This window comes from Rhea americana, unplaced genomic scaffold (genome assembly GCF_003343005.1).
Source record: "Rhea americana isolate MKP2758 unplaced genomic scaffold, rheAme1 scaffold_201, whole genome shotgun sequence".
In the NCBI taxonomy this organism is placed as follows: Eukaryota; Metazoa; Chordata; class Aves; order Rheiformes; family Rheidae; genus Rhea; species Rhea americana.
The window spans coordinates 195,853-210,153 of record NW_028186162.1 but is presented as its reverse complement, the minus strand read 5'-3'; the positions used below and the strand labels follow the sequence as shown (position 1 = coordinate 210,153).

The following is a 14,301-nucleotide window of genomic DNA, read 5'->3' as shown; positions in this document are numbered from 1 at the left end:
AGAGCAGAGCCTGTGAATAGTCAATCTGATGTTGAAGATAAACAATTAGTTATGATAATAAAATACTGATGTTAAAAAATCTTGTATTCATAAAATCACTCTAAATTGTCCAGGTACTCAGTAATGACTAATCCTGATATGCAATATAAAAATAAATTGACCAACTTTCTTGTCAATAAAGTGTAGGAGATCCACTTATATCACTACATTAAGAGTTCCTGCTTCCAATTACTAGTCTCATAATGGTGTAAGCAGTGGAACATATATACTTGAGCGACAGTTTTGTTTCTTAACTGAAAATTAGAGATCATTGCTTCTCTGGGATGGTTATATACTACCTTCTGTTAAAATGATAAACTAATTCAGTTACTTTCTTTATTTTAGAAAATAGAAAGAAATGCTTTAATTAGATAATAAATAAATTAATTAAATATTTAAAATGTTGTTTGTAGCAAAATCTTAATGGCCTGGAAGAGGGTGATTTGAATCACCACCAGTAATTTGTCTCATTGCCAGGAAAGCGATTCCACTTAGTCAAAACACGCATGGCTGTGAAAGAGGATTTGCTCATTGTCATTCTAATCAAAAGGATTAGTTAATCTGTGTTGTCCAACAGACCTGTAATCACTAGTAGCAAAAGCGCATGACAAAAGGATTTCAGTGTTGGAGGCAGATTTGTACTGTTCTGTTTTTTTCCATTAATACTTCTTTACGCTCTTTGGTCTCTGCACTTGAGCCGAGGGTTTTTCTCCTTATAGGGAGAGTCGCAGCTAATGGAGAGGCAGCATTTCCTCTACTCTCTCTGTTTGCAGAAGTTGCTTCCCTCCAATGTAATGAGCAACACTGTTCCCTCCAGAGATGAGAGAAATGTAAGAGGGAACATGAGACTGAAAAGCACAAGTTTTATACTGTAGTTTAACTGGTCAAGTTAAGAAGACATGGAAGTGAGAGGAGGCATGGAAGACTGCAAGCAGAGGTGTTGATAGCACACTGGGATATACTTTCTCCTTTCCTTTTCTTTTTTCCCTGCAGCTTAAAGATGCTGCACCCGCACATTAGTACCAAAGCAGAAAGGTGCCCTGCAACTGTGATTTTCCATCTGCATAGGCAATCACACAGGTAAACCTCGGGAGTTAATTGTGGAAAAGACTATTCATGAGTGGCTCTGAGGTGTGCAATGATACTGGACTCGTTAGGGAGAGGTTCAGAGGATTTTGTTTATGTGAAGAAGGATGCGAGTGGGAAGCTTGAGTGTCAATTCCCTTTCCAGCCCAAGGGTTGGAAAGTTCAGTGGGAAGACAGTCGAGAGGTAACATAGGTTCTCCTACATCCTGGTGGCCTAAAGCTGAGGAACCTTGTGCTAAGTCTTGTGTTTTTAACTAACTGAGAATTAACCTTACAGGGCATCTGTTCCCCATGCCTCACGCTGCTGGGTGCTTAGAAGGTGACTRTATCGTGATCATAATTTTTTGAAGAGCAAGTGTCTGTGTTTTGAAATCACAAGGGTATTAATGCAGTAATAGAGAATTGGAAAGACTAAAACACTTCACTGGTAATTAAAATATGGTTTTGGTACATGGCTGTTAGTTTAAGTTGAATTGAAGCAAAAATATCCAGGCTCATGAGCAAAGCACTTGCCAAACTCAAAGACTTGCTCATCTAACTACTAATGTTCAGAAAGTGATGTGAATCGATCAGGCTTTACTGATTTGTGTTTGCAGGGGAGGGTCTGACTTCTGCCAGTAACAGCACCAATGTTGACAGTTACAACATAGACATCAGTCATCATACATATTAAAAAAAAGAATTCTGAAACTGAATCTGTTTTGAATACCTAAGGAATTTTTTAGCTCCCTCTCTTGTTTATACCGTAATTTATCTGGTTTARTTGACTATTCAAATCTTGACCATTTTAGTATAACAAAAACCGAAGATTCTTTTTTATGGACTTATAAAGGAAATAATTATTGGCTGTGAGGTAGAAGCTTAGAGAAAGAATTGGCAATAGTTTTGGACAAGCATCATTTTGCCAATATTTTTTTCTTTTGTCAGAGGGAAATCCATGCTGTTCACAGTTGTATCATACTTGGTATCTCAGTAGTAGGTTGAATAGATTGAAAGAGAGTTGCTCTCACTGAATTATATCAGTGAATTATATCACTGTATTATATTACAGCGTAATGGTAGCACAGCTTCAAAAGAGTGTTTATAGACTTTGATCTCTTTTTCTGCTTCTCTCCTCTTCAAGTGCTCTGTCAAGGACTAGGTATATCCTGTAAGTTAGCAGCAAACAGATTTAGTAGCCAATAGTCAAATTAACGTTGTAATCTCAAAGTGTGTTTGAGTGGGCTGGATATTTTCTATCATGTCGTGGTCTTTCATTGTAAGTAAATCACTTGTTTTGTATGTTTTTGTGGGATACTTTAAAATTTCCTAGCATTTCTAGGCATTTATTCACATGAAAACGTGTCATGTGTTGGTGATTTGGGAAATTTACTGCTCCTTTTCTGAGCCACTCTGAGACTATCTTACTTGTGATATAAAATGCAGTAGCATGAAGCTCTGCTTGAGCTGTGCACCTGATGGATAAAGAAAGGTTAGTAAGAAAAGATGAAGTCACTGTTCAAATCCCAGCTCTAGCACTGGCACGCGAGGTGATGTTGAGGAAGGATGCCTCGGTTTCAGTTTGCCCTGGAGCGAAAAGAAGCCCTTGGGCACCGGCTCCGTCTACACGAGGTGAGGCCCCGGTTCTGCACTGCAGCAGCCTCTTGCGAGACTGAAGTCACTGCAGCTTTCATGCAGATTTTTTTAAAAATACTTTTTCTAAAGTAAATTTTTTTTCTATATAAACAGAAAAGAGCAAGGAGCATAGGCGGGCTGGAGCTGGGTGTGCTAACATTGCAAATACTTCCATTTCTTGGAAATTCCATCTTTGCACCTCTGAGTCGTAGGTGTTTGCTAAGGATGTGGATGATGATCCTGAGACTTTTTGGTGATAATTTCACAAGTTAGTTTGGGGATTTTTAACATGAGGCTTAGGTTGCAATTACGCTACAATCTTTGTTACCTAAATCTGTGGTGCAGTACTTTTCATGGGGAGCAAATAATGTTGCGAGACATAGCACAGATGCAAATCTTGAATGAGGCCTTTCAAAATTAGATGGCAAAAGCATTGGATTTGCAGCGTTCCAATTGCTGAGTTGCTAAATTAGTCTTGCACTTCTTTATATAACAAACTAAACCAGAAAACTTAAAATGAAAACAGAGATTCTCATCAAATTCCAGTCCTGCAGGAGGTAAGATATCCAGAAACAAATTTAAATTGATATTTCACAAACTTCATGGCAGCATTGCAAAATTGGCAGCATTGAGCAAACCATTAGTTTCCCAGTGGTGTTTCACTCTCTGGGACATCGCAGGTTTGCTCAGAGAAGGAAATGGGTGTTTTAGGCTTCTGCTGACAAGAGGAATTCACCCCTCAGCTTCCTTAGTCTGCCCCCTCCTCGCTCACGTTCTGGGCTGCTAATGTCTTATATATGAGGCGTTCTTATAGTCGTAGTATGAAGTCTGGCTTTCTCAAATTTTAATCACCCTATTATTTGCATAGCTACAAAGTGACAGTTGCACAAGAACCTCCTTGACTTTTGCAGGTCATTTGTTGGCTAGGAACCTGGTGGCAAACTGGGAACAGACTCGGGAATTCTGTTTCATTGTGTAATAAGGACTCTGCCCGAGTTTTTCATTTTAGCCTTCTCTCTTAATACTTTGAATAATAGTCTGAAAATGCACAATGTCTCCTAGAGAAGAAAAACTATAGATTAATTTTTGTTCTTTCTGTAAAAATTGCAAGGCTGTTTTAGTTTTTTGGAGTTTTTTGTTTCTCTTTGGATAGGAGTGATTTTGTATCTCATAACATTATTAACATGAAATCAGTCCTCCCAGTTTTTGTTGGAGGAGTGGAGAACATGACAGGGCGATCTTTGAACTTTCAGCTTCTTCCAAATGTTATGTGGAAGGAGCTTTTGGAAGGCAGAAGCAGAGGCTCGGAGAYGCACCATAGTATCACTTCCTTCCAGTTGCCCACCTGCCAATCTCTTGTAATGCCTAAATTCCTGAATCATCCCCAAAGAGTACCCACAACGTCAGGAACAGGAAACTTTGCGCTGGCCTTTCTCACGAGAACACCTGCTTTGTACCAAGTAGGAGAAAGCGTAAAGAAACACAAAGAAGAGCACTGTTTTTTATTTTGTGACGCTGTCATCTGTTGTTTTATTCCAGATGTGTTGTACTGCAAAGCAGCCAGGGAAAACATAGTGCATTCTCTCTTGAGCTGCATGTATTCTAGCAGGTTTGCATTACGCTTTTATTTGCCTATTTCTGCTTCTACTGATTCTAGCCTTGACCTGAAGTTCCTGCAGCTTTCAGGGGGTCTCCGGATGTTCCCTACCACCTTCAGGGCATGACGTGCTCTTATTACCTGGCCAGACCCCTGTCGTTTTTCCTGTGCTAGCAACAGGACAGCAGCCAGACGTGCATCACACAAAAAATGAGGAGAAAAATGTTATGAATCCATTCGGGAAATTCTGCTATAAAAGATTTCTGGAGAAGCTTTATGACGGGGATAACAAGAAAGGGAATAAGAGGGAACAAAATCCCTCACTAGTTTTACCTCAGAGCTTGAAGGGACTTAGCRCACAGATCTGAAATGGTGGCATCCCTTTAACGTTTTGTGTGTGGTTGCTTTAGCATCAGCTGAAYCCGTAAAGGAGGGGAACAGAAAGGCCTGCTGAGAGCATCTGCCCCTTTCTTTTATAGTCAGAGGCTGAAGCACCGTGCTGCTTTGCCATGGTGCCGTCCCAAGTCAGATAGATGAGTGCGTCAATGGTGAGATCAGATGTTTCTCAAGTCCCTTACTGATATTAGCTACATGAAAGAAACTGAAAGCAAAATAAAGAGAAACCAAATTTTAAAAGGAGAGGTTACTTCTGTTTTATACCAAATAATGGCAGTTTATAAGACTTCTAAAATCATTTTTACGTTTTTGTTTCTATTCCTCTTGAGTTTATTTGCTTGCAGTTTTCTTCTGCTTTATGAGACAGCTTCTTTCTTCCTGGAAACGCTGTGGGCCCGGGCCCAAACCACCGCAAGGGTGGGAAGCAGAGGGCTACACAAAGCAATCCTGACTGGTTCAGGTCCACCGACAGCAGTTTAAAGGCCGTACAGAGCCACTGGAACCAGACCTGCTTTGCTGGTCATTAATTCAGTACCAAACCTATCTGCCTTTCTCCTCCCTGTCCTAGAAAACTTACAGAAGTTTGTTAGTCCTGAAAAYGCCACTAAACACAAYGTGCTGCTTCAGGCACTTTCCCTGGTTCCCTTGTAAGAGGAACCAGCCGTTCTGCTGGTGGCCTTCCWTAGCCCAGGGGAAGGATGAAGCGTYCACAGATCTTCTCAGAGTCTTGCAGTGTAAGGGGAATGAGCTAAAGGTTTCATTCATTCTTAGGGAGGATTGTTTGGATAGCTAGATACTGCCATTTCCATTTTACAAGAGATCTTTACCACCTAAATAATCATTTTCAACATATCCTGTTACTCAATATGATGCAATTTATTCTCCGTTAGGATGATGTATCACAAACTCGGGGTGGGGGAGTTGTGTAATCTAACAGAAGAAAATCAACTTTTGACTTTTAGAGGGTCCCAAAGGGGGTTCATTTAAATAAATTCTAGTAGTTTGTCCAGATGAGACAACAGTGCCAGCGTTACATTTGCTTCTGGAAGATACTTCTCTGTGATCGCAAGCACACTGTCTCCATAAATTTCTCTCCTTCCTTATGCAAAAATAATACAAAATTAATTAATTCTGTCTTGGAAGGAATTTCTTAGTCAGCAAGGTATTCAGCTGGATGTACCGCCGCTCTRCTGTGAGCTCCTAGGATACAGAAAATGGGCCTGGTTTATGTAAGCAGATGCACGCTAAGAGATTGCACTAACCTAACCACATGTACTTCCAAACCATTTGAGCTCTTAAAATTGTTGCCTCAGCCTTAGGGTCAGGACTGGGGTGTCTGTTCACTGAGAACTGCCTGGTGCTTTAACTAGCAAGAGGGAAATTCGTGTTTCACTCACCAAGAAGCCCCCGCACTATCTGCTTAGATGTGTTTTGTTTTCTYGTAAGCTTCTCTCACCCGACATGAACTGCTGTCGCTACTAGAGCAGGCTGAGAAATAGATTTCATGCCTTGCAACTTTTTTAACGTTTAGAATGTCCATACTTCACCTCTTGACAAAAATAAATAAATATATAATTTTTTTTTAACGTAGAGCGAGAYGTTTACACTGCTCTAAAGATAAAACCTGCGGTGGGTCAAGCAGCTCTGACTGGGACATCCCACTGCCCGAGCTGGCACTCTAACCACCATCCGCTGTCTATACRGAGATGAATTTTATTTTAATCTCTCTGTTCTCTAGCTGTTTGACTTGTGTATGAGCAAATACCTCCCGCAGCAGGGAGAGCTCCTGCCCGAGCTCCAGCCTGTGCGAGGGCAGCTCGTAGGGAGCACGAGCTCCCGGGCCGAGCCAAGCGCCCCCGTCGCTGCAGAGCACGTAGCGCACCGGGCCGCTGCCCCGTCCAAGGTCGTCCTTCCGCAAAACATGTTGTCAGGAACATGGGTCCTAGCCAGCCGTGCCCGCAGTGGCTCCGTCACGTCGGCTCTTCCCTTTGCACCCGCCCCAGGTACAAACTGCTGCGTTACCTTCCGACAGCGACGAAGGAGCAGGGAGCGAGGTGGGCCGGCGTGGCTTCGGGCACTCCGCTTCCCGTTCCGCCTCGCCCTCCGTCTCCTTTCGTCTACCCATTCCTTCTCGCCTTTGCCCCCATCCATTGTTTTTCATTTTTCTTCCCTTTAGGAAATTAATCGGGTTTGGACAGCATCTTGGTTTGAAAAGATGTTACATAAAAGGGGRAAAAAAAGTTTGTTTGTTTGTTGGTTTTAGTTTATTCTTGTATTTAAATGGAAAAACAGGAGCTAGTGTCTCTAAACCAGCCTGAAAGCTTTGCTGCTCAGTTTTTATTTTAGCTCTCAAGACTTATAGCTTATCAGCAACCACTAATCTTTCATTTGAAGCAAAAATGAAGTTGCATAGCTTTACCAACTGCTATGGAACTTTTCAATTCCTCAATCTTGTTCAGTAATGTTTTTCCACTACATTGAAGAAGTACTGAACTCCTCTTTTTAGTAAGGGAGAAATTCATAGGGGAACTGAAAAGATGCTGGGATCTGGATGCATGTTTTCAACATTTCTTTTTCTTTATCCTCTAAGCAACACTAATTCCAGTGCAGAGCCTTGCACTCCAGCCYTTATCTCATCCCGGACTCGAATCCTGAAATTCTGTCTGGATAACACCATGAACTTTAGGCATTACTGAACTGCAGCTGCTGAGAAATATTTTATTACAAAGAACTAGATAAAACAGGGGATGAAACAAGTGTTTTATCTGCCATCTGCCAGCCAGAAAATACCTTGCTGTGCTATGGCATGAAAGTAAAGTCAGAACAAGGTGGTTTTGAGCTCAAAGGAGCTGAAGAACAAAATAAAAAATCTGTTTACAAAGCAGCCTGTTTTGCCTTCCCTACAAATGTGCAGTAAATTTAACTGGACTGAAATTCAGAGCGTTCCACTGTGCTTTCAAAGCAACTAAAGGTTTGTGGCCCTGGTTAGCGACTGCAGACTTTGATGAAAGAGGGCTGGTGCTGCTCTGCTCTGCTCCGCTCCGYTGTGCAAGGCTTGAGGGAGGAAAGGGAAGACCAATGAATCACCCAGTCTTGGGAGAAAAAAATATATCAAAATGAGATTCACAGAGAGAATCCGAGATGTACCCTGGAGAATCTCTCCTCCGAGGAGAGGCTGGGTTTAGCCTCACAAAGGGAAGGCTCAGGGGGAATTTATCAATGTCTATAAATATCTGATGGGAAGGAAGAAAGGAGACGAAGTTGGACTCTTCTCAGTGGTATCCAGTGACAGGGTGAGAGGCAATGAGCACAGACTGAAATCCAAGAAGTTTTATTTACACATAGGAAGAAACTTTTTTACTGTGAGGATGGTCAAACACTGAAACAGGTTTCCCAGAGATGYTGTGGAGTCTCCATCCTTGGAGATRTTCAAAAGCCAACTGAGCAGGCTCCTGGGCAACTTGCCTTAGCTGACCCAACTTGAGCAGGATTGGACCAGGCAATCCCAGAGGTGCCGTCCAACCTCGGCTACTCTGTGATTCTGTGAACCACCCCAGATGTGCTGCACTTCAGGCCCTTGCACACTCTCCTAGGCGGTGTCTTAGGAATATGGGAGGTTGACATAGCCGTTAGTGTGTTTGTCTCACTATTAATACCTGTTCTGGGAGTGTTAGTTCACTTGAGTTTCACTTTAACTGCTGTGTTGTGTTCTGCTCAGAAGTGAATCCTGAAAGCACCARTATTTCCATAGCCACAACAACTAATCAAGTTTCCTTCTTGTMATTTCCTGTGGTTTCAGTGACTTCTGAAATTGCAGCCCCCTCCACAGGGTGCTTCTCACTGTCCCAAGGAGCAAAGCTTCATTCCCAGACCAGCTATTTCCTATTATGGGGGAAAATAGGAAGATAGTCCATGTAAAAGATGAACAGAGCACTATAATCCATGGAGATGAAGTTGACCTCACAACAAACAGGCTTCAGCTGGACAGCCAGCTCTGCTTTTCAGGGTCAGTTCCCACTTTCCTCTATCTCCATGCTCATCTACCAGCAACAGCATCCTCTGAACGTAAGCAAGACCACTACCTACGCAGCTACAGATCAGCCCTACTCACATTTTCTCCAGTCCAGACAGCCACAGTACGTATCGACAACAGCGTCTAGCCTGCCMGTACACCAGATTATTTATTTTAATTTGCCAAATGTCAGTAAATAGGGTTACAACTGGTAGAATCCAATTCAAATAGAAGTTAATGGTGAACCACTTGCAAAGCTCAAATGCCAGCATAAAAATGGTCAGGAGCGATGTCCTCCTCTTACCGGGCTCAGCCCTACCTCCAAAACAGAGGCTGGGAAGGAGCCTTAGCCAAGCACCTGGTCCCTCCCTGCCAACAGACCTGCCAGGGCTGCTTCCTCCTGGCAGACCTGGGTGAAAACCACAGCCAAACAAAACAAAACCATGTACAGGGTTCTTAACTTCATACAGCCTCTACATGAAAGCAGGGTGGCTCCTAGTATGAAAAAGGACTTCCTTTTTTAAGTAAAGCATTGATATATTTCGTTGGTATACTGCATACTAAGTTGTAAAAATAGTTTTACTATTAGGTTTTATGGATCTTTTATGATCATTTTTGTGCTTTTGTATCACAGCTTACAGTCTCATTAGGGGTGAAAATTTTCATGAAACTAATTAGGTCTTTTGGGCATGTACAACATACTATTATGTGAAAAAGCTACAGAAATAGCCAAAAGATTCGYTTATGAAGTATGTTCTGTGTTGAACCTGTCACAGAACATATTCTAAACTCAAATTAAGAGAGATTAAGAAAGCATCTTTGTTTATAACAGGCTGTTTATCTTAGGAGCTCACACAGCTCCCACTGCTATAATATCTGACAATAATCTTTGGTCTAGTCTTTTTAGCATGCTCGAGGAGGTAGGATCCTGCTATTTTAGAGGTAAAGAATGTGGCTTGACCAAAGTCAGAAGAGAAGACTAGAGCAGGACAAGGAACTAAATCTTCCTATCTCAGGTTCAAGGCCTGTGTCCTGTTTGCTGGTCCATATCTCCAGCTCACTAGTGCTTTTAAATTTGAGTTATCAAAATCCACAATTCCTGCGCTCATTCCACAGCTGAGTAGGGAAAAGCACKTCACGCTGTGCAGCATCTTTTTAATTTAAGTTCATGAGGAACCCATAACACATTTTCAGAATTAACTTGGTTACTCGTGTTTCATTCACAGCTACCAAAGGGAATAGATTTGCTCCCACTGAACTCAAAGCACTTTTGATCCCACTCAGAAACTAAATGCCTCCTCCAAAAGTCTTCCTCATTCCTTCTTCCCAGGTGTCTAGGACAAAGCACCAAAGGACGTCCGTAAATGCCCTATCTACCTCTTGACCTGAAATAGTTACRTTTCACAGGGTTGCAGCTGGGGTGTTGAGCAGAATCTTGGAGAAAATAAGAAATAGAAGGAAAAGGCAATGAAAAGAAAAATCAGTGGAAAAGCAAAGGGCCAGTACCGGAATGTGGAATGAGGCCAGGAAGGAGATCATCAGTATTTATGACAGAAGGCAAAAAAATATCTTGGTTACTGTTTTTTTGTAACAGTAAATTGAACGCTGGTCAGATCTCTGCTAGTAACATAACCCTGTTATCATGAAACTCAGCTGGTATCACAGACATGTTACTATTAATATGAGAATTTACATACCTGTCTAATACGATCTTAGAGAACACATGTAAGATCTGTTACGTTTATACTGCAGCTCAGCAGAATACTTATCCATTAGTAATTGCCCTGCACTGGCTATCAGAACTGATTCTTATTTTAATCTCCCTAAGATTTTCAAAAAAATATTATCAGACGACAGGAAACTTCTGCTGAGGAAACACATTTTAGTGGAGCTTTGAGCAATCGTCCCTTAAACCATTATTGAGTGTGTAGAGGATGTAAAAGCAAAATAAAAAAAAATAAATAAAAAGTAGTTTTAGCCTGGGCCATGATGAAATAAAATAAAACTGCAAAACTTCTAGCACAAGGCTATCATTGCTACATTTAGTAGGGGAAAGGGGAAATTAAAAATTATACCAGTTACAAGCAAAGGCTTACATTTTCCTGAGAGACAGCACACTGTTCTTAGAAGTTTGAGGGACTTTGGAGAAYGAATGATGCCATTTCTCTGCTAGTCAGGGAAGATCTGCTGCTTTGGGGGTTTGTGCGCACTGCAAAAATGTACCTATATTACATCGAGATAGGTACGCAGGCTGCTCCTGCCTGTCCACTGAAGATAAAAGCGGGGAGTTGTTGCCTAGAAATACCTGGCCAGGCTGAGCCCCAGAGAGGGGGGGGAGGTTGTGCTGTCCTTAGGCAGATCTTAGAGATCAGGGATCTGTTTTGAGTGATCTAGTATGATCCAAATATACTTGTTTTTTTAATCATAATATTATGATACATATAATACAAATGGAATAAAGGAAATAATTACTCACCAAAGCGAACTGAGCAAATATGTTTCCATCTTACTAATGAGTACCAAATATAACTGCTGATCTTGCAATTTGGGGGAAAAGCTGTACTCTTTTGCCACATTGTGCAATATCCTGTAAATTTTCATTTAAAAATATTTTTATTGCATAGCTAAAACTACCTTASTGCACAGGATATGATATGCCCTCTTAATCAAGCCTAGCAATATAAAGTTTCCAACCAAATAATATTAGAAACAAAGATGCTTTCCTTTACAGAAGATATGCACTTCAAGGCCAAACAGGAATTATACTCTTGCTAACATGACTAAACATAGTAAATATAAAAAATATATCAGTTCTAAAGTAAGATTGCACCATTTGGAGRAAGTCCAGAAATGCAAAAGCTGAAGTTCCTGCAGTAGTGCTGGGTTACGTTTTATGYCCTATCCTGTGTTTTTGACCACGCAATTAGTATCTTTGCAGAAGAAGAGGTGTAAAGAATCTCTTGTAAGTGTGGTGAAAATGAAAATCAAYGAATTCCTGATTTTTTTTTAATGAAAATTAATTTTGGTATTTTCTCATTACATTACTTTTAACTGTTCAAACCAAGTTCTCTAGTGGAGCTGGGGAGGATTCCTGGAAGGTGGAAGGAAGGTGGTTTACCAAAATATGTGCTTGGGTCTGCTYATCTATTTTAGCAAGAGAGAGTTTATCCTGAAGGGAGGGTGGACTGAAAGAACAGCACAAAAAGCACAAACACCTTGAAGGGTCTGTTCGACCCAGCTTAATGTGCAAATKGCAGGAGGAATTCGCCTGCTGTTGGAAAAGGGATTGCCAAGACAGGAGGCAACCATGGACACAAACACCCTGTATGCCCAACTTTGCTATGTTAGGGTTTTTGGTTCATTGTTTTTTCCTTAAAACTTCACCTCCAGGAGCAATTACAAGAGAATCTCAGGTTACACTTGCAGGATAGGGTTCTTCCCCTCTTGTAACTGCAGAGAAAGAGCACGAAAATATGACACCCAAAGATTCTTCAACTGAAAGTCAGATAACAGGAACCAAACACACCAACATGCTGTAGCATTCCCTGTTCTTAACCAGCTGTGAGTGCTCTGGCTTCGTTCTCAAACCTCACTGCTAGGTTTTCCTGCGTATGGTGCCGTAGGACTCCTGGACACCTAGACGCCTCCTGCACGCCCTTTTGCATGTAAAAACAGGCATGGGCTCGGCGGGTGGGTGCACAGTAACGTTTTGTGTGGCGCTGGTTGGCACTGCAGATGCTGCTAAATTCTACRTGCAGACACTAGATTCAATAGTGATTAGTAGCAGTTCACCTGCTCAGAGGAGCCACTCCTAAAAGACAAGGATACACACCGCAAGCAAGTGCTCTTGGGAAAACGAGACAGAYGAATCCACGTCCTTTCCAAAAAACGCTTGGGGGCATAGCTAAGAAATTAGGAATGTCAGTTGTTAGAGTGAACTGGACGTAATTCTTTACAAAGCAGCCTTCTGTTTAAGACCAGATACTTATACTACCCAGACGGTATGTTTTTGCATGGAGGCAAATTTGCTTTTTTACTAAACTAAATATAAAATATAGAAAAGTATTTAAATTAGATTTAAACTCTATTTAAAGCAAAACTGTATTTTAAATTGTTGTTAAATATAAACACATTTAACAGAGGAAATACAGAGGAAATACTCACTTACCCAAAATGCATCTTTAAACTGCAGCTGGGTCATTATTATCAGCTTATGGAGGGGCAGGAATCCTTCAGCAAGAAGTTTGTTCTCAGAAGAGAGCAGCAGCAGCAGCGCTGAGCTTTGAAGTTGTTGCTATAGCCCAGGCGAAGCAGCAAGTGAAACACATCCACAGTCCTGTCTCTTCTAGAGCCAAGCTGGTGAAAAATAGCATTGGGCAGATCCGGGCAGCTCAGTGTAACGACCTCTTGCTCACACCCAGAGAGGTGCACACGCTCAGCACCCTAGCCCCAAACCCGTTTCTCTTCTGGTAAACAGTTAGTATTGAAATGAGGAAGCAAGGAGATGTCAAATGATGTCAGTCTGTCCCTTGCCATGCGTGCGTGTTAGCGGCTTGCAAAAAAAAAAAAAAAGAAAGAAAGAAAGAAAAATTCAGTGATAGGATTTGATCGGCTACTAGGGGGGAGAGGGAGCAATTAAAATGCAAACGAAGCCAGCACAATGCAAACAGATAAACGAGGGAGGAAATCAGAGTCACATTGTGATATTGCTCTGTGGTATTACAAAGATTTTTAAAAGAAAAAGGATGTACTACTTTTCTCCCATATCGTGTAAAGTTGGTAAAGGCTCGTGTGTGTGTATATATACGTGTGTGTGTTTATACACATGTATATATTTATATATGTGTATATACACAGCCACGTACACAGGAAGCGTAGCTGCAAAGCTGTATTTTGCAACTGAAAATGCTTTTCAAGACTCCAGCTAAACTGCAGACGTAAAGGGTAGAGGTGTCTGCACACGTGTGTGCGGATGCCTGTAGGTGTACAGAGAAATTCTCTGATTTCCGTCTCCTCGCACAAACACACCGGGACTTACTCTGCCATAGCAAACCAAAATTCCTCCTGATGCCTGCGTGTCCCTGCAGCGGCAGCCACGCGGGCAGGTTGCTTCGGGGCGAGGACGTCGCTTCGGTTCTCCGAGCTCCAAAGATCTGTTCAGAGAGGTCTCACGGCGGCTGGAGTCACGAGCGGTCGCTTAACGAGCGACTTACYGTGACCGATGTTCTGGAGATCGGGGCTCTGACGCGCTCCCTTCCTGACGGTCTGGAGAAGAGCAGCAGTGCAGGACRCGGGCAGTGTGTCGCGCAGCGCTTTGGCACTGGGAAAACCACGGGAAAGGCGAGGAGGACCAAARGAAGGGAGCGTTTTCTGGGCCAGAGATGTGAAACTGCTTTGACTGCCGAGAGYGGCGGTAGAAAAGCACCATCACACGAGGGAGGGAGGGAGAGAAACGTACGGATCCACTTGCAAAGGGTGTTGAGGAGYGAGTGAAGCTGTCTTCTAGGAGTAAAAATTCCCTGAAAAAATACATTTTGAGGTCACAGGAAACAGCTGT

General features: G+C 42.0%; 1 protein-coding gene across 1 annotated transcript in view; it reads right to left on the bottom strand.

Moving 5' to 3' along the window:
- The window catches only part of PSTPIP1 (proline-serine-threonine phosphatase interacting protein 1), a 56,745-nt gene extending 43,606 nt beyond the window's left edge, over positions 1–13,139 (bottom strand). The window contains exon 1 of the mRNA XM_085303942.1: positions 12,913–13,139. Coding sequence (XP_085160068.1) covers positions 12,913–12,945 — 33 coding nt within the window. The 5' untranslated portion in view covers positions 12,946–13,139. The remainder of the gene's footprint in view (positions 1–12,912) is intronic.
- Positions 13,140–14,301: the final 1,162 nt, after the last annotated feature.